Source organism: Spermophilus citellus (genome assembly GCF_964194105.1).
Source record: "Spermophilus citellus genome assembly, chromosome: 5".
Classification (NCBI taxonomy): Eukaryota; Metazoa; Chordata; class Mammalia; order Rodentia; family Sciuridae; genus Spermophilus; species Spermophilus citellus.
This window is the reverse complement of record NC_138186.1, coordinates 116,583,109-116,603,029: the sequence shown is the minus strand read 5'-3', so window position 1 is coordinate 116,603,029 and position 19,921 is coordinate 116,583,109. Positions and strand designations below refer to the sequence as shown.

At 34.7% G+C, this 19,921-nt stretch overlaps 1 protein-coding gene across 2 annotated transcripts in view; it reads left to right on the top strand.

Annotated features, from left to right (window-relative positions):
- The window catches only part of SESN1 (sestrin 1), a 119,375-nt gene that overhangs the window by 87,632 nt on the left and 11,822 nt on the right, over positions 1 to 19,921 (top strand). Inside the window, exons 1-4 of one of the 2 annotated variants that reach the window (XM_081294833.1) lie at positions 8,781 to 8,979; positions 16,532 to 16,597; positions 17,498 to 17,698; positions 18,695 to 18,877. In XM_081294833.1, the coding sequence (XP_081150959.1) occupies positions 8,878 to 8,979; positions 16,532 to 16,597; positions 17,498 to 17,698; positions 18,695 to 18,877 (552 nt within the window). In that variant the 5' untranslated portion in view covers positions 8,781 to 8,877. Of the gene's footprint in view, positions 1 to 8,780; positions 8,980 to 16,531; positions 16,598 to 17,497; positions 17,699 to 18,694; positions 18,878 to 19,921 lie in introns of those variants that run through there. The other variant, XM_081294832.1, reaches the window with a different exon arrangement.

Here is a 19,921-nt window from a genome sequence, read left to right as displayed (position 1 = left end):
CAGTAGAATTCCTTGGAGCATTCATTCTTGGAACATAAAAGTCCAGTCCAAGCCATAGGTGAGTAATATAGAGAGCTACAAAGTAGTTTGGATCCTCCAAACCTACTGTGAGTTTTAGGGTATAGCTCATGAGATGTGGTATGTATGTATATCAGTGATATTCAAATACATTTAAAATCATTAGCATAGAGCCAGATGTGGTGACATACACTTATAATCCTAGTGACTCAGAAGGCTAAGGCAGGAGAATTACAATTCAAGGCCAGTTTGGGCAACTATTGAGACCTTGTCTCAAAATAAAATTTAAAAGTGGGCTGGGGATCTAGTTCAGTGGTAGAATGGGTTCAATCCCCAGTAACTAACACACACACACACACACACACACACACACACACACACACAGTTAGCATAGTCTTTAATCAAATAATATTATCAGAATTCTGACACATATACTATCTAAAAATGGGGTTTTATTAACACTTTAAGTTCAAATAATGTTTAATTATCAAATCAGGACAGTGAGGTTAATTTATGTTTTAAATAAATTTGAAATTAAGAGGTTATGGGTGATAGTGGCAATATTCCTGTATTTTCTTGTATTTGTAGTATCAAAAAAAATGGATTCACACAGATAAGTAGTTTTGAATGAAAAATTTTTTGTTTTTTTCTTTGAGGGCTGGGAAATCAACCCCAGGACTTGGTGCATACTAGTGGCAAGCTCTCTACCATTGAATTATATTCTTCTAACCCCTAAAAACTTTTAAAATAGTTCCCCTTGCATTTTTAACACACTGCATAGTTAAATTGATTCAAAAGCGTGAACAAAGATGTTAAAATAATTATTGATTTCAGATTACTACTTCCGTTCTTTCTTAGATGTAGAAGTTAAGACAAGAATCACCAAAATTTTCGATATGCACTAAAACTAAAGAATCATGATGGGATATAAAATCCTTTCTTTTGACATTGCAAAATAGACTTTGATATCCTTTCAGGAGCATGTACCTGGCAAATGTGCTTGAGCTTCTCTTGGCATTTTTAAAGTAAAGCACCCACTTGTTGTATTAGTCCATTCACTATTCACTCACTACTGTGATTTTACTCAAGAGTTGTAGACAAGTATAACTTTTTAAACAAGACTAGAACTGATTATTTATCTATCCCTGTCCTAATCACTGACACATTGGCAAAAATGTTCAAAATTAAAAGATGACAGAAGAAGCTTTATTTAGTTCAGTAACTGAATTATTGATACAACATATTAGAGCACTCTCAAATTAAATTTTATTTTTTACAGTTCTGGTGATTGAACCTGGGGTACAATTCTTTTTAAATTTTGAGACAGGTTCTCACTAAGTTGCCTAGGCTGGCATTGAATTTTTGTTCCTCCTGTCACAGCCTCCCAAGTTACTGGAATAATAGACATGTGCCAACATGCTCAGCTTCTCTAATTAATTTTTTTTTTAAAGAGAGAGTGAGAGAGGAGAGAGAGTATTTTTAATATTTATTTTTTAGTTCTCGGCGGACACAACATCTTTGTTTGTATGTGGTGCTGAGGATCGAACCTGGGCCGCACGCATGCGAGGCAAGCGGGCTACCGCTTGAGCCACATCCCCAGCCCCTTCTCTAATTAATTTAATGTCAATATACATTCATAGATTACTTTAAAAAGGAAATAAAAATCTAATATTTCATAATATCTTCAAAGTACTTATAAGGAATGAATTCTAAGAAATAAAATTTGGGGTTGGAGATATAGCTTAGTGGTAGAGCACTTGAATAACAACATGCAAGTAGTCTCCAGATGTGGTCCTGTACTTTGTGCCCAGGTTAAGAAATAATAACTTAATACCCTCTTGGAAAACAAGAGACCTCAGAAGGAGGTAAATAAAGAAGGTGATTTCAAGCATTAAAGGACCTACAAGAAAAGATACTCTCAAAGGACCTGAACAGAGGTTCTTTGAGCTGTGCAAGTAAAGCATATATTCCAAAATTCTATTTACCATTGGTAATAATCACTGCGGGAATGAGAGGAGGTTGTATAGATAGGAAGGGCAGGAAAGCTGTTAGAAACAAAAGACAATTTGGTTTTAAATTTTTAGAGTGTTGTCATTAGTATATTGTTTCATTGAATCAAAATTATCTTTAGTATGAACAAATTATTTAAAATTCAATCATGATTAAGCTAATAACTTGTTAATATGCATTTAACCATGGCTAAAATGTAATCTGCAAAAGAAATAGAACTTGAAAGTTTGGCTCTTTCAAATATGTGAGCTTAGGATAAGTTAATTATAATTAGGTTTGGTTTAATCTCTTTTGAAAAGATAATTTTAAAATATTATACCTGGATAGTTGCTTGTATTTAAAATTACAGGTTATAAGCTGGGTGTGGTGGCACATGCCTGTATCTCAGCTACTCAGGATGCCCAAAAAGAAGGATCACAAGTGTGAGTCTAACCTTGGCAATTTAGAGAGACCCTTCTCAAAATAAAATAAAAAGGACTCAGTCAGTGATAGAGCACCCCTAGATTCAATCTCCAGTACTGAAAATTTTACAGGTTCTATACTAAACCAGTTCTTATATCTTATATCTTATATCTCTACCAACAGAGGCACTATGAAAAATTTTAAAATATTTTTCCTATGTTTACATTTTAAGGCATAAATGAAATTCAGCCCTCAAAAACTGTCTTAAAGCTTATATTATATAGAACATATACTTAGTCTGAGAAGTATTCTCTACTTTCATGTCATAAATTTAGCATCTTCAGTTACCTTTTATTGACTTTGTATCAGGATTTCCTTATTCTCCTTTAAAGACTTCAGTAATTGTTAAGAAATTTAGAATAAAGCCTTCTCAATTTCCCACCACACTCACCTTTTCCTAAGCTTCACAGTATTCCAAATTAAACCTATTCCTTATTATTTAACTCAATAATTATGCTGAAGAGTAATTATCCTCTAAAAGTTATATATCTGAATAAAGTTTCTTATTTATTTCAGTAGACATTCTTTCCTATCATTTCACCTGAGATAGCCCTCAGGATAATTAAAGATAAACTTGGTTACAAAATGTTCTGTGAGTCTTGTTCCTGTTCTATGAAACAATGGCATGTATACATGCAGTGGCTGACTTGTATGTACCTGCCTGATTTAACAAGTGATCCATACAGGCTGTTGCCAGAATACTTACAGCTGCCATCCTGGTGGTGCAGGAAAACAGGCACACACACAAAATAAATAAATAATAAACAAACAAACAAACAAAATGCAAAGAAGCTTGGGGAGTATCTGTGGTTTTCTAGGAGAAAAGGGGCAGAGATGTTGAAAAACAGAATTTATTTAGTAGAGCTGAACCCTGGGACAAGTTGATTCCCAAGCAGAGCCCACCTGAGCATATAATGACCCAAACTTCCAAAAATCTGTAGACTTCCCAAGTATTAACAAAATAATATTGGACTTGAAATTTATTATTATGATTTTAGTTGAGTTAAAATTTTATTTTTAAATGGAAATATTTCTTTGAAGTTCATTTTATACACACACACACACACACACACACACACACACACACACCTATATGTTAGGCCATAAAGCATTGAAAATACAACAATAAACAAAAAACAAAACAAAAATCTGATTTTTAGTAGAGCTTACATTCTATTGAGACAGACTAAATAAATAAATATCACTCACAATAAGCAGGGTAGTTTAGTGTAAGAAGTTTTCTTTCTTCCTAAAACCTATCACTTATTTTAAGAGGAATGGGAATGTGAGGAACATTTAGAAGATTGGGTAAATTCATATGAGATACGTAGTGAAGGAGTTTTGAATAGCATGAGGTCACCAGAGGCCTGGAAAGAGACAATGAGAGGAGTGACCGGAGATGAGGAAATAGGAGAAGCTCTCTAAGACCAAGATGACCCACACCATCCATGACTGATTTTCTCTATCTCCCTTCCTCCCTCACTTCCTTTATTCCTTCCATCTCACCCTGAGTATAAGCAAGGGAAATACATTTTTCTATCTTTCTGCCTTCTTTTCTTACCTCCAAAATCAAGAACTCAAGACAATATACAATCATCAAATTTTTAGAAATATATATTCATTAAAAAAAGCAGTCTCCTAGAGTAACTGCTGGTTTAGATTCAGATAGCCTGGATTCTAATCCCAGGCTACATTTTACTAGTTTTATAACCTTAGATAAGTTATCCATGTTTTATGAATTTGTTTCACTAATTTTTAAAATAAAAATAATTAAATCTGTTTTATACACGTAAAATGCTTAATGTTTGATACATAGGAGTTGATTTGTTACTAATCTTTTTATCATTTACCTGAAAAACCTGACCACTCACTGTAACACACTGAATCTTTGGGTGTAGAAGTAACTTTCTAATTTAAAACCACTGACACTTTTTGGAATACTGCTTACTGCTAAGTATGGGTAATAGCCCATATTTCTGAATCCCTGCACTGTGCATTTCTAAAACAAAACAAAATAAACAAATACCTGAAACAAGAGGAAAAGAACAAAGGTTTGTCAGCATTCTTGCTTCTTTAAAATAACGATTCTGAAAATTAGATTGAAGAAGTAGAAAGCAAACATGAACAACATAAAATTAAAGATCAGTACTAAAAGGATTTGCATGTACCCCAAATATGATGTTGAAATGGAAAAAAGTGCTTAACAGACAAGATATATATATATATATATATATATATATATATATATATATATATATATATATGAAAACAGGAAGATATGAGCTGGAAGAGAAAAATCTTGACAAAATTAGTTAGCAGAAGTAATCTTATAAACCAGCATTTATTTTAAGTGAAATATTTTAAATGACAAAGGGGTTTTGAAGAATGCTTAGATCACATAAATCTAACAAATCTTCCTCCCATTCTTTTTTTTTTTTTTTCTTTTTTGGTACTAGGGATTGAACCCAGGGGTATTTTACCACTGAGCTACATCCCTAGTCCCCTCCCCCCCGCCTTTTTTTTTTTTAAGAAGTTCTTTGGTTTAAAGGCTGAAACCATTATTGTATGTTTTCTAACCAGTTGTTAAATATAACTGATCCAATAAATGTACAAATCTATATTACTTTAGTGTATCTTTATTGGTTAGGGAGAAACTTTAAGGTTTAACATAGTCCAGAAGAACATGATTATGCCTTTTACCCTGATAATTATTCTTTCTACTAGAATATACTTGTTCCTTTTCTTGAATCTGTTATAATTTTTTAAAGACCTGTGGTTTCAGGGAAGACAACTGGTCAAGGAACAAATGATTTGAGAGTTGTCTCCTAAATTTCAAGAACTAGAGTACAATGAGGCATGAATACCTCCATAAGGGAATTTATTACCTCGTTGCAGAGACCATGTTATCATATTGCTGCAAACTGAATGACAGTAATTACTAAGTTTGGTTTGTTTGTGGCTGAGTGGACATTTGGTTATACTTTTTGTGGGGAGTGGGGGGTGGGGGCAGCTGTGCTCAGTGGAAGAGCCTTTTCTGTGGAGCTTCTGTAGCCTTTTCTTCTGATAGCATGAACTCAAGGAACCTATTACCTTGTTGCTGGTCATTGTTGCTTTAGACCCAATGAATTCCTTTTGTTGGGTTTCCTTAAAGTACCCATCTCTCCTGCTTCTGTGTCTTTGTTAAGACCTGTCTCTATTCTCCCCAATCCTCTCAAACTTTCTTATCTAGTCTTATTCAATCATCTCTATAAATGCTCTAAGTTCCATTACAAATGTCTCTTTCTTCAGGAAGCTTATCTTGAACCACCACTCCAAGTCTGGACTCTATAAGTATTTCATCCTTCTATGCTAAAATCAAGTCATTTGGCATTACTTTGCTCTTATATAGGTATATCAGGTTGTTCTTAAGGAAAATGAAGATGAAACTATTCCTGCTAAAGATACAGAGGCACTTAGGAAAGAAACTATGTCAGTATTACTATTACTATTACTTCTTTGAGTAGATGTCAGGATTCTTCCTAAAAGGAAGAAAATGTTGAAATGAATTGTTTAAATAGTAGACTTTGTAAAATACTGCTGTCCTATATTGATTACCTGTATTAAATATCCTTTAGTAAATCTGTATTAAAGTCCTTTCTAATCACTGTTCTGTTCTCAGGATGTTCATCTTTTCAGCAGATGTTTATTATATGCCTGTATGAGTACACTACCAGATACCTTCAGTAGGAAATTTGGCCTACTCAATAATTAAATCCTTAGGGAAAAAAAACAAACTTTTTATTGAATGCTTTGGAACAAAACATCTCCAGAAGTGAAATCTACACAATGATGTTTGATAGCCAATTAGTACATTTGTTGCAATGTTTGGTCACTGTAGATTTATAAGGAGGCATCTTTTTTTAAATGTTAAATAGACTGACTAATTCACAATACTGCTCTATATAAGAAAGCAGAAATTAGTACTCTTTAAAATATTTAGGTCAGTCTTTGTAAAGACCATAAAGAAATCTTAACATTTAATGGCTTGAAGTTTCTCTGTAAACCACTGAATTAGAATGTGTTAAAATTATTTTTCTTTTCATGTAAGTCAGCATTAACATAAATACTTTCTGGAAAAAGGAATCCTAATTGGAGTTACCTATTCAATTTCAATACATCTAAAATATTTTTAATAAATAATTATCAAGTTCTAAACATCAGACACTACTATATGTATGCTGTTTTCAGTTTTAATCTGCATTTAATTATTTTAAACCATTTTGGGGTCAGCTGAATAGGTACTTTTCCTGGGTTTCTCATTAGAAAATAGAAAGGTAAGCTTTTTCCATTTTGCAATATATAATAATTTTAATGTCCCAAATAAGGTGATACCCTGCTAGATAACTCAAATTCTGTTTCCTTCAGAAAACAGAATCACAGCTGAACTCTTCTAGTACCAGAGTTGTCATTTTTCATGTACTTCTTTCATTTTCTAACTTTTATAGCTCACAAGTCCATATATCAGGTGCTTTTATGTTCCCAAGTTATTCATTTACGTCCAGTTTATCTTAGAGGGCATATCATATTGCTGCAAACTGAATGACTTACTAGGTTTGGTTTGTTTGTTTTCGGCAAAGTGGGCATTTTCTGTAGCGCCTCTGTACCCTTTTCTTCTGTTAACATGAACTTAAAAAGTTTCCTAGGCCAGTAAAAAATATTTTGGGTACTTTTCTTTTTGTTTTTTTTAAATTTTGTTGTTTTTTATTTTTTAATTTTTTGATGGGTGCTGTAGTGATTTTAAAAGCAGTTTATGAGAACACATAGCACCTATCTTATTTATCTGGAGGAGATAAATAAGAAATTACCTTTTTAAAACTGCCATTTTCAAATTTTGTTCTAATTAGTTATGCGCAAAAGTAGAATGCACTTTCACATCTCATACATAAATGGAGTATAACTTCTCATTCTTCTGGTTGTATATGATGTAGAATCGCACCAATTGTGTAGTCAATATGCACATAAGGCAATAATGTCCTATTCATTCTACTATCCTTCCTGCCCCCCATACCCGCTTCCCTCCCTTCACTCCCCTCTGCCTAATCCAAAGTAACTTTATGACTGCTCAAGAGCTAAAAGAGTAACTTAGTCTCCTCTGAGATATTGTAACCTTACTCCTAAGATTGAAACTCATTTTCATTTGTGACTTCTATTCTGTGGACACATCACAAAATCACATCACTCCATCAGTACTTGTTGATATAATTCCTTTTGGGAAACTCTGTTGTGGTGGTGGGGGGGGGGGGGTTTTTTAATTGGTGGCAGGGATGGTATTCAGGGCCTCCTGCACAATAGGTGAGCACTTTACCACTGAGCCACACTCCCAGCCCTCTGCTTGTTTGCTTTCGCCCTTCCCAACATCATTTTTTCCTTAATCTGAGAGTGTAAGCTTTTGAAAACACAAGAGCAAATATGGAAAAAGAGATCTAATTTAGAAGTTGATTTTTTTTTTAAGAAGTTAATATGTAAGGAAGGAAATACTGTTGTCAGAGGACTCGGGATATTTGGGTTGTGGATCCAACAATGTCAGTTATTTGTGTTCTTTCATAACCTATATTTTTTTAAGTTCCTCATCAGATTTCAGAGAAAGAAATTCTTTCTTCAAAACCCAGGGTACTTCTGAGGGAATATTAGAACATTTAAAGCCTTTCAATATACTTTGAAAAGAAAAGACAACTGAGGTATGCTACCAAGGCTTAATGTCTGTGGAAGAGAGTGATATTTATAGATTCTACACTGTTTGCCAAAAATAAACTTTACATTGAATATAGGCCATGATCTCATACTTGTTTGTGCATTCTGTGACCCATTCGGCGTTGTTTGGAAATATCAGAAAAGAAGGGAAATTTCAATAGTTTATAAATTTAAAGAGAACTTGATTCCTCCTGGAGCTGTCAGGGTCAGTCTAGAGGTTGGCAGCTGTTTGGCTCTAGATTTGTGGACGAGCGAAGTGGGGGCAGGAGGATAGATCCCCGACGCCCGAGGGCTCTCGCGGCACCTTCAAGCCTCAATGCACGCTCACCTCCCGGTGCACCGCACTGCTTCTGAACCTGAGAAAGCTCGTCGCCAGACTCCTGGCCTTCCAAGTTGTTTTTTGCCTGGCCGCGTCAGGTCGCCCGCCGCCGCCTGCCCATCCACACCGAAGGGACGGGGTTATGCAGAACCGGGGCCCCCCATTGGTGGGCGCGACCTCCAGAGCAGCGGAGTGACAGGCGTGGGGCGGGGCCGCGCGGCTTGTTTGTCGGTGCCGCCCCGCCCCCGACGTCCGCGCTGACTGAATCGCTGCATCCCAGAGCCGCGGCTGGCCTCCCTGCTCTCGCCTAGTTTGTCCGCAGTCGTCCCTGCGCCGACATGCGCCTGGCCACCGCGGCGAACGAGGCGTACACGACCTCGTTGACCGTCTCAGAGCTGCTGGGCTGCAAGCAGTGCGGCGGGGGCCGTGTCCAGGACGAGGTACCCGGGCGAGGGGCTGGATGGGCGGGGGGTTACCTGGCCGAGTTGCTTGTGCTCTGCGGAGTCGAGTCGCGTTGCGTCCCTTCGTTGGTACCTAACAGCATCCGAAACCGCTCAGCAGGGGCGCGGGAGCCCGCGGAGCAGCCACAGGCTGACCTCCCTGTTCCGATGCGTGTGTCTTGGCCATCTGGCAGAGCCCAGGTGAAGGGGCGGCCTGTGTTTGGCAGGGAGACCTTTTCTATCCAGAGTCGACCCCGGCTAAAAATGCTGAGCTGGGAGAGACAGCTGACTAGGTCATTTAAATGGAAGTCTCCTAAACATAAATAACGTTGTTTTCTGTACAAGTCTCCACAAGTCCGAAACCCAACAAAGCTCTAGTCTTAGCGTAAAACAGCCTGTGGATTTTTACCTCCTGGTGTTGTCAAAACAGATTATTCAGCCACCCTCACCCCCTCTGCCTCCTACTTTAAGAAAAAAAGGGAAAGATACAGTTTGAGTCCCTGGAAAGAATGTTGCCTAGAATAAATATGTTCTGCAAGCTCAATGACGTTATGCACAGGGTTTACCCTTGTTTATTAAACCATCTCTGTTGGGTCTGAATTGGCCTTCAAAAAGAGATGTTTAATTGTATTTTTTCTCAATTGATGGAAATAGGACATTTGAAAGTTACTAATGTAATCTTAGCCAAACTTTGAAGCTTTAAAAGGCTTTGATTCAATATGCAATTAGTGAGAAAGTGGGGGATTTTTAATTGAGATACGAATGTTATTGTTTTAGCTCAAGATATTTAAATATGAATAATTTCTCTGCAGCTTTGCCCATTAAAATGGCTCAGGTTTAGTAATTAAATTTTATTTATTTTGTTGGCGAATGGAATCTGTCTTATCAACACAGTATGTATATTATGAAAACTTAAATAAACCTCATGAAGGGTATAGAACAAATTTTTTTTTAGATTTTAATACTGATGGTTATATTATATATATTATATTCTCCTTGTTTAAAGACAACAGAACAACCTTTTAAAAATCTCATCACATTGTTTTGGAAACTTTACCAAAGTGAGAAAACAATATGAAAGTGTTGAATTAGCATTTACAGTTTCTGTTTTCAGGCCATAACAGATCTTTTCTCGTTTTGAGTAGAAATGAGTCCCAATCATCATGCCTGAATAGATATGTTATTTCTGATTCTTGTCCAGATCTCGAATTTCTAAATAGCCATGTACATTTTAGCTTGCCCATTGATTGTAGTGCTTGTGGGATTGTGTTCAGGAAACTGGGAAGCTTTGTATAGTTGTATTTCATTTTTAAAACTTCCAGCATGTGGGAAGTTAAATTAGGAAGTAGTGCTTTATAGGAAAACTAGTCACTTTCTGAAAGAATTAATGACACAATTCTTTCAAATAGTAAGCTTCCATAGTGCTTTTAAATTAAATACTTTCCAGGAATGGAACTCCTCATTGAAGTATAGGCCACACATAAGGCCTAAATTAGATTTCCAATGAAATATTTAGTGTGTGTGTGTGTGTGTGTGTGTGTGTGTGTGTGTGTGGTGTTTTAATAGGCAAGCGCTCTACTGCTGAGCCACATCCCCAGCCCCACATGTCAGTAAGTTTTGATTTCATTTTTCTAAAATGTAGTTCATAGGATACTCACAAAAGAGAGGAGCCTGTACTCTCCATATTTCTTTGTTTTGTTTTGCAATACTGCGGATTGAACCCAGGGATACTCTATCACCAAACTATACCCCAATGCTCCCTCCCTTTTTGGGGGGAGACAGGTTGCTAAGTTGCCCCGGTTGGCCTTGACTTTCAGTTCTCCTGCCTCAGCTTCCTGAGTCACTGGGATTACAGGCATGCTACCATACCCTGCTTCCATACTTACAAATACCATAGTAATGTTAATGACAATTTTAGAAGAAATACTAGTATGCTGTACTATAGTAGGGATATTTCTTTGTAATGCTTCTAGATCTTTTCATTTGTTTAAATATTTTGACTGTCAGAAAGCCAGCAGCCAGCTATAGGCAATAATTCTTCCAGAGAAGGGTGAGTGGGATTGGGACTTTCACTTTTTATACAATAAATCTTTACCCTTGTTTAAATGTGTTTCAAAAAACAGTTAACTAGCCAGGCACACTGGTGCACACCTAAAATCAAAGCAGCTTGGGAGGCTGAGGCAGGAGGATCATAAGTTCAAAGCTATGATCTCAGCAACTTAGCAAGACCCTGTCTCAAAATAAAAAATAAAAAGGGCTGGGGATGTGGATAAGTGGTCAAGTGCCCCTGGGTTCAATCCTGAGTACAAAAAACAAACAAACAAACAAACAAAAAACACTTAACTGCTTTTTTAATTTTTAAAATGAGATTAGTATTGATATTGTGATTATTAGTTATATGCTATAATATCTAGACATTTTGTTTGTTTGTTTTGAACACTTTTTCTAGACATGTTTTGAAAAATAAGCAACAAGTACAGAAAGAAAAGTAATGATATGCTTACTTTTCAACTATTTTTTCAAGTTTCATACTCTAAGTCAATAACTTCTTTTATTTTGTATTTGTAGCAAATCAATCATTCTTTTACTTATGGATATTGGTATAGATTCATAAGTGAATTGTTAACAAATTTGAAACACATGATTAGAACTGTATTTTCAGTCCACACTGATTCATATAGCAACATAATACAAACATTGTCTTTCTCTGATACTATCAAGAAGGCACTAAGAATTTTCATACTCTGAAAATTAATGTGTTAGTATTAGACATTATGAGGAAATTGGTTTGAAGCAATAGTGTGATGGTAGAAGTTGTTGCCACCTCTTTCAAAGATGATTATAGCATTGTTGAGGGGAGGGGACCTAAGTTCTTATATTAGTTTTTCCAACCACACCTTCACAGACAAATCTGTGAGGTTTGTGCTGTAATTAGCATCTACATCTGCTTTTCAGCAAGGCTATTTGCTGCCTTCTAGAATCTGGATTGGCCAAAATTTGCTTAGAGTCCATTTCTCACAGCTAAGATGGACAAATAATCCTACCAATCATTTGTAAGTGTAGTGTACCAATTTAAAAATGGAAAGAAACAAAACAACAATAAAAGGTGGAGAAATATTGAAGTAACCTAAATAGGAAGTTACAAAATGCATATAGTTTGGCATAATCACCCCTTATTGAACACCTGCAGTGCTTTTTTGATAAAATACCTGCTAGAAAATAGAGTATGACTATTTTGCCATAGGACAAATGTTTCAAAAGTGGAAAATCAAAACTTTTAGAAACCAAGAATGTATCATACAATAAGAGTGATATCTAAAAGGATCTCCAAAATGTCAAAAACTCAGAGAGGCTTGAAAGAGTAATAATTAAAGATGCCAGCTCTAGAACCAGACTTCCTATATTCAGCCCTCAACTCCACTATTCATTAATACTGGCTCTGGGCTGAATTTGACTTGTTATCATTTAGCTGTACAAAATGGAGATTATAGTAGTACCTGTCTCATAGACTGATTTTTAAAAAGTCTAAGACATTGATTTTTTTTAAAAAAAAATGAAGATTGGAGAATACTAAATACCTCTTCCAGGCCTTAATCATAAATTACATGCTCCTTGCAAGGCTAGTATCTCATCAAGGAATGAGTACAATCACAACACCAAGAATTATTGTATAATTGTATATAATCCACCCCAAAGAGTGCTTGTTTTTCTTAACATCCTATTTTATTTTTTTATGATTCTTTGGATTTTTCTTATTGAGTTTTTAAAAATATATGACAGTGGAATGCATTACAATTCATATTACACATATAGAGCACAATTTTTCATATCTCTGGTTGTATATAAAGTATATTCACACCAATTTGTGTCTTCATACATGTACTTTGGATAAGGACTTAACATCCTACTTTAAAACATACAGAAATAATGTCATTTCTAAAGAAATAAGACAAGGTGGGGGGGCTTGGCCATTGAAGACTAAAGGAAAAAGGGAGGCAGTGGTATCAGTTGGGCCACTAAATTTGGCTGAAGGGATGAACTGATTTAAAAAGGCTCAAAAATGACTTATGACCACTGGAAAAGACACTTGTCATACCTGTAAGAAAATAACTCATTTCTGAAATTCTCATAGCCATCTTCTTAGAATTGTAAAATAATTGTTTTATAATAGTTTCATACGAAAAGAATATGTTAATATTGAAACAAGACCAGAATAATATAATTTAATCTCTTTGTTTTGATGCCTATGTGATATCAATTTGCTATCATTTAAAAAAAATATTACCATATGCTGCTAATGTAACTTGTAGGATAAAGTTCTAGAAATGGAATTTCTGAGGCTTTTTTCTCTTTACAAATAATAAGATATACATATTATGCCCTTTGTTTACTGCCCCCTTCAAATATATTTTATATATTTATATATCTTAAGATCTTTTAAAGTTAACCCAATGGAACTGCTTCATTTTTTTGTAAGTACTGCCGGCTAATTCTATTAGTTATACTGAATTTGACTGAAACAGTTCTCTATTGATGAACTCTTAGGTTGTTTTTGGTCTTATACTATTGGAAACAATGTTTCAGTGATTATCCTTTTACATGTGACATTTCATAAATGTGAATATATCTGTAGGTTAACACTTATTATGGAGTTGTTCATTTAAAGTATATGTGACTTTGTTATTTTGATCAATATTGCAAATTGCCTTCCCTAGAGGTTGTAGTAATTTATATACTACTTGTACTGTGTGATATTTCCCCTTCATACTTCAGAACATTCCTATCAGTAATATATAAGAACCAAATGATTGTTTCTCTATTCCCTCTCAAACACAACCTGTTAAAGACTTTTTAATCGTAAGCTTTTTGAAGAAAAATGGTATTTCCTATTTACAGTTTTGTGTGTGTGTGTGCGCATGTTGAGCAGTTTTTCGGCCATTTTTCTTTTATTTTATTTGAACTGTCGATGTCCTTTACTTGTTTCCTGTAAGATTTTTGTTAATTAATTACATATTTTTAAAAAATTAGCCAGGTATGGTGGCACCCACCTGTAATCCCAGTTATTTATAACAGGGATATTATATAATATAGTAAGGCAGGAGGATCACAAATTTGAAGGCAGCCTCAGCAAAATTTAAAAAAAAAAAAAGACTAGGGATCTCAGTGGTAGAGCATCCCCGAGTTCAATCTGCAGTCCAAAAATTGTTTTAGTTCTTTTCTGTGTGACTTGCAAATCTTTCCCAGCTTTCTGTTCATGTTTGACTTTGTGTATATATATATTTTGCATGTGAAGCAAAATGACATTAAATGGTATTATATACTGTCTTTAGTTTAAATGTTAAATAACCCAGGTAAGAAACCCCTGGCTTTATGTCAATTAATATTTTATTGATACATTATAATTTTACAAAGTAAGATTCATTTTTCTATATTCAAACATACACATTACATAATTTGGTCAATTTCATTGTTCATATGTCATCACACTTACATTTTATGACTTATGGGTTTTGTGGCATTCTTAGACCCACTCCACTGTTTTCTTCTAGTACTGTAATGTTTTGTTTGTTTTTGTGTTTTCACATTTAACTTTGATTTATTGTGAAATAAAATATGATTTAGGATGTCAACTTCACTTTTTTCTGAGAGGCTAACCACTTGTCCCAATATTATTTGGAAAATAATATATTTCTTCCCTTTTTGAAGACACATTTTCATATGCTAATATTCCAAGTCTCTTAGTTATAAAATGAGTAATAAACCCTTGAAGCAGGTATTTTCCTAAAATACTTTTTATTCAAATAAGATAATTTTTAAAGATTAATGAGAAGGGTTAAATGTTGATTTTAGCCTGGTTTTACCCGGTAAATTTGGTTTAAAATGTATATAGTAGGATCAGAGATTTAGCTTAGAAAGGCTAGTGGAGTCATCATTTTATATAAATGTCTGCCTTTATGCCAGGATAATGTATTGAATAATAGGATGTGGGGGTTTCTGGCAATTATTATAGAATATTAAAACTGAGACATATACCTAGCCAGACTAATGAATTAAATGTCTCCTCTAATGAATGGTATTATATACTGTCTTTAGTTTAAATGTTAAATAACCAGGGTAAGAAACCCCTGACTTCCAGTGTAAGATTTGACTTATATAGTGTTTTAAAGGATTCCATTGACAAGATAGCCTACTTTGAATCTAAATCTTGATTTCTCATAATATTCTCTTAAATTTTGTCCTTGCCTAATTTTTTTAATCCATTCTGCTCAAAGATTTTCATTCACCTAGACCATATTTCTTGAATTGCTAGCATATGTCCTCTCTCTGCCTACTCCCATTTTTCTTTAAGATGAAAGTATCTGGATGGATCTGGAGGCTTACACCTATAATTCCAGCTCCTTGAGAGGCTTCAGGAAGATCCAAAGTTTAATGTCAGTCTAGGCAATTTAAAGAGACCTGTCCCAAAAGAAAACAAAATACAGAGTTGGGGAGTAACTCTGTAGAGTACTTGCCTAGCATGCACAAAGCCCTGGGTTCAATCCCCAGTATTGAAAAAAATAATAATAAGAAGAAAGTATTTGGTTTATATCATGAATCTTTGGAAGTAGTAAGGAGAATATAGAAATAATATTGTTGATTTTTATAAGCAAGGGTTAATCTTTAGTTGTATAAATTCTGAAACATTTTTAATGACACTAGATTGACTAGACATAGTCTTTTCCCCCACCAAAAAAAAAAGAAGAAAATTTTTATTATCATTTTGTTTTTGTAAGTACACCATATTGGAAAAATAAAGGAAGTCCTAATAGTAAGATTGTCAGTTTTTGTAGCCACTCTACACTGTCAATAGAAAGTATAGAATTTAGATTGACTATGTAAAAAGGTAGAAAACCATTTATTTATGATTAGTTGAGCTGTTCTACAAGTGAAATTGATAACATCCTATAAATAAAAATCAATTTTAAAGCAAACTGAGAAACAAAATAAAGTTCTCTGAAATTGTTTTATTCAACCACAAAGAAAACATGGCTGATAGTACTTTGTATTTTGCGAATTTAACTGGTTTTTATTTCTTATAATATTTCTATCCTTATTGTGAGGTGTTATTATAGACTAATGATTACACATCTTCCTGTTTAAGACATCTGTCTGAAGGTATTACTTTTACGTTTCCTGACAAGATGTGTAGGGGTTGACATTTTGGTTGAGTTTTGGATGTACAAACACATTGGTCTTATTTTGTATCACTGACAGCCCACAGGGTTGGCTGCTATGTGCTGAACTTTCTGTTCTAGACTTTCTGCCAAGTACTTTATGCAAAACTCTGGTTTTAGCGAAACAGGTTTTATTGTTTTTAGTCAAGAGTCATATTATAGGTTGTTGCTAGCTATGTGATGCGAACAGAAGAGTTGGTGTGTATATATAGACAGGAAAACAAACCACCACGACAAGCCTGTCTCTGTTCAGCTGGTTGTTTTCCCTCCCATTCCTGCGTCCTTAGTTCATGTTGTTTACTGCTAGAAGCCTGAGATGGTGTAATTTTCTTTTCTAGGAACTTGGAATTAAAATTCCTCGACCACTAGGACACGGACCAAGCAGATTCATCCCAGAAAAGGAGGTATGTTGTTTGTGAAAGTAAGTAGTGAATTGTGTGCTTTTAAGGAATGTTTTTATGACCCTCTTCTTGGCATCTGAACAACTGTTGGTCAACAACATGTTTTAAACAGCATTGATAACAGTTAATCATGCTTTGGCAGTGAATCTATGGGATTAGAAAAAGCTGATGTAGGGCTGGAGTTGTGGCTTAGTGGTGGAGCACTTGCCTAGCACTCGCCTAGCACTCAGGAGGCACTGAGTTCAATCCCCAGCATCACATTAAAAGAATAAAGGTATTGTGTCCATCTACATCTAAAAATATTTTTTAAATAAGAAGCTGATGTAGTCATACTGATTTCTAATATATCATGATGCTTTTTTAATACCCATATTTAATCAAGCAAAGCCAAAACTTGTTAGGTTTTGTTTGTTTGTTTTGTTTTTGTTTTTAAAACTAATAATACTTTACCTGCTTATATGTAGATCTTGCTTAGGTTTGCCTATAAACTGAGTTACTTGATCCTGACCATCTCCATAGGCTGGTATGACCACTAGATTGGGTCTTTAATTCTATGTATGTAAAAACAACTGTGCTTTATTTTCATAATAATTGTTTGCTATTGGTTAATTGTGGTTCTCCTTAAATTGAGTGAGAGTAGGTGGTGTATTTGCAAGTTCTGCAACTTTGATAATAAAAATACACTTCTTGGTTTGGATTCTGGCCAGGTCTGCAAGCAGCCAATCTAGATGGCCTTTAATGTTCAGCCTTTGTTGTTTATCCCCTACTGTATAATGTGACAGTTTATTCTTCTGTTTTTTGCTACCAATTGAGTTTAAATTATTAATCCCCCTCTTAAGTCAAATTTTAATATGAAATTTACCATTTATGTAACCATGGTATTCCTCTCATTTATTTATACAGATTCTCCAAGTGGGGAGTGAAGACACACAAATGCATGCTTTATTTGCAGATTCTTTTGCTGCTTTGGGTCGTTTGGATAACATTACATTAGTGATGGTTTTCCACCCACAATATTTAGAAAGTTTCTTAAAAACTCAACACTATCTACTGCAAATGGATGGGCCATTACCCCTACATTATCGGCACTACATTGGAATAATGGTATGTAAAAATTAGGTGAAAAAATTTTCTGCCTGCTTTTATTAATCTCTTTAAGAGATAGTTAATGCTTTAAACACGGGGATAAATACTTATATTTTGACTTATGATAGGATTCCTATTAGGTAGTTTCTGGTTGTTTTTGTTTTTAAATAAGTATGGTCCCAAGTATAACAAAAATTATGCCATTTATTTATATGATACTGAAAGCTATTCTCACTTAAAGAATAAAATAGAACACAAGATCTATTTTATTATTATATACAGTTCTGATTGGCATAAGTGGTGATAATCCTGTTTAGTTTGTAAATACTATTGTGTCATTTTATGGTTGACAACTTAATTGAAGTTTCTTATTATTTTGTGGTTCTGAAAGTTGATATATAGGTAAAATTTTTACAGTTCAGATATTTTTATCAGATATTTTGTTCTTAGACTATTCTTGAAGTATTTTTTGTGGTGTATTTGAAGTTTTTAAATGTTTATGTGAAAACTTTTCTAGTTCATGAAAAGTTGTGAAACCATACTAATCAAAAACTTAAACTGGGCTTGGTGGTGCACGCCTATAATCTCAGTGGCTCTGGAGGGTGAGGCAGGAGGATTGAGAGTTCAAAACCAGCCTCAGCAACTTTGAGGTGCTAAGCAATTCAATGAGACCCTTTCTCTAAATAAAATACAAAATAGGGCTGGGGATGTGGCTCAGTGGCTGAGCGTTCCTGAGTTCAATCCCCAATACAAAAAAAAAAAAAAAATAGCTATTTTGCATGTTCTAAGGAAAATAGATTGGTATTAGTTCAAGGTTTTAACTTTTGGGGCTGGGATGGTAGCTCAGCGGTAGAGCGCTCATTTAGCACATGCGAAGCCCTGGGTTCGATTCTCAGCACCACATAAAAATAAAAAAATAAAGGTATTGTTTCCAACTACTTCCAAAAAATTAAAAATGTTTTTTAAAAAAGTTTTAACATCTGTAATTAGAGTATCTTTTCATTTTTTCTTAAGGCTGCAGCAAGACATCAGTGCTCCTACTTAGTGAACCTGCATGTAAATGATTTTCTTCATGTTGGTGGAGACCCCAAGTGGCTCAATGGTTTAGAAAATGCTCCTCAAAAACTACAGAATTTAGGAGAACTCAACAAAGTATTAGCCCACAGACCTTGGCTTATTACCAAAGAACACATTGAGGTATGTAGTGAAGTAATAAATCTTGAGCATCATTTATATATTTTTTTAAAGATTTTATTTTTCAGAGCAGTTTTAGTTTCCAGTAAAATTGCCCAGGAGTTCTCATTTTCTACCTCCTTAACCCCCTCCCACAGACACGCATTTTTCTCCTATTATTAACATCTAGGATTTATGTGATGCATTTTTTTAATTTGTTTGGTGCTGGGGATTGAACCCAGGGATACATAACACATCCCTAGCTTTTTTTTTCTCCTAATATTTTAGTTTCAGACAGGGTCTCATAAAGTTGCTTAGCATCTTGCTAAGTTGCTGAGGCTAGCTTTGAACTTGCAACCCTCCTGCCTCAGCCTCTTGAGCCACTAGGATTAGAGGCATGAGTCACCATGCCCAGTGTGTGGTACATTTTTTGTGACTGATGAACCATCTGATATATTGTTATTAGCTAAAATACATAGTTTACACTAGTCTATTGTTCACTCTTGATGTTGAACACTTCTGTGGATTTTCACAAATGGATAATGCCATGATACCATTACTATATAATACAGAATAATAAATAGCATTTCCCTGTGCTGCTGCTATTCATCCTTTTCCCCTTCCCCTTGAAATAATTAAAAATTTTAATCTTTTGATAAGAGTAGGAGTTACTGAAAATTGAAAGACATCTATAACTGTTATAGAATATGACATCAGAATATTTCAAACACGAACTGGGCATAATGGTGCATGCCTGTAATTCCAGCTATTCGGGAGGCTAAGGTAGGAGTATCACAAATTCAGAGCCAGCCTGGGCAATTTAGGGAGACCCTATCTCAAAAAAATAAAAAGGATATTAAAAAAAGCAAAAAACTTAACACCAAAAAACCAAATAACCCAATTAATAAATTGGCAAAGGAACTGAATAGACACATCACAGAAGAAGAAATATGGTCAACAAATATATGAAAAAAATGTTCAACATCTCTAGCAATTGGAGAAATACAAATGAAAACTAATTGAGATTTCATGTTACTCTAGTCAGAATGGCAACAATCAGGAATACAA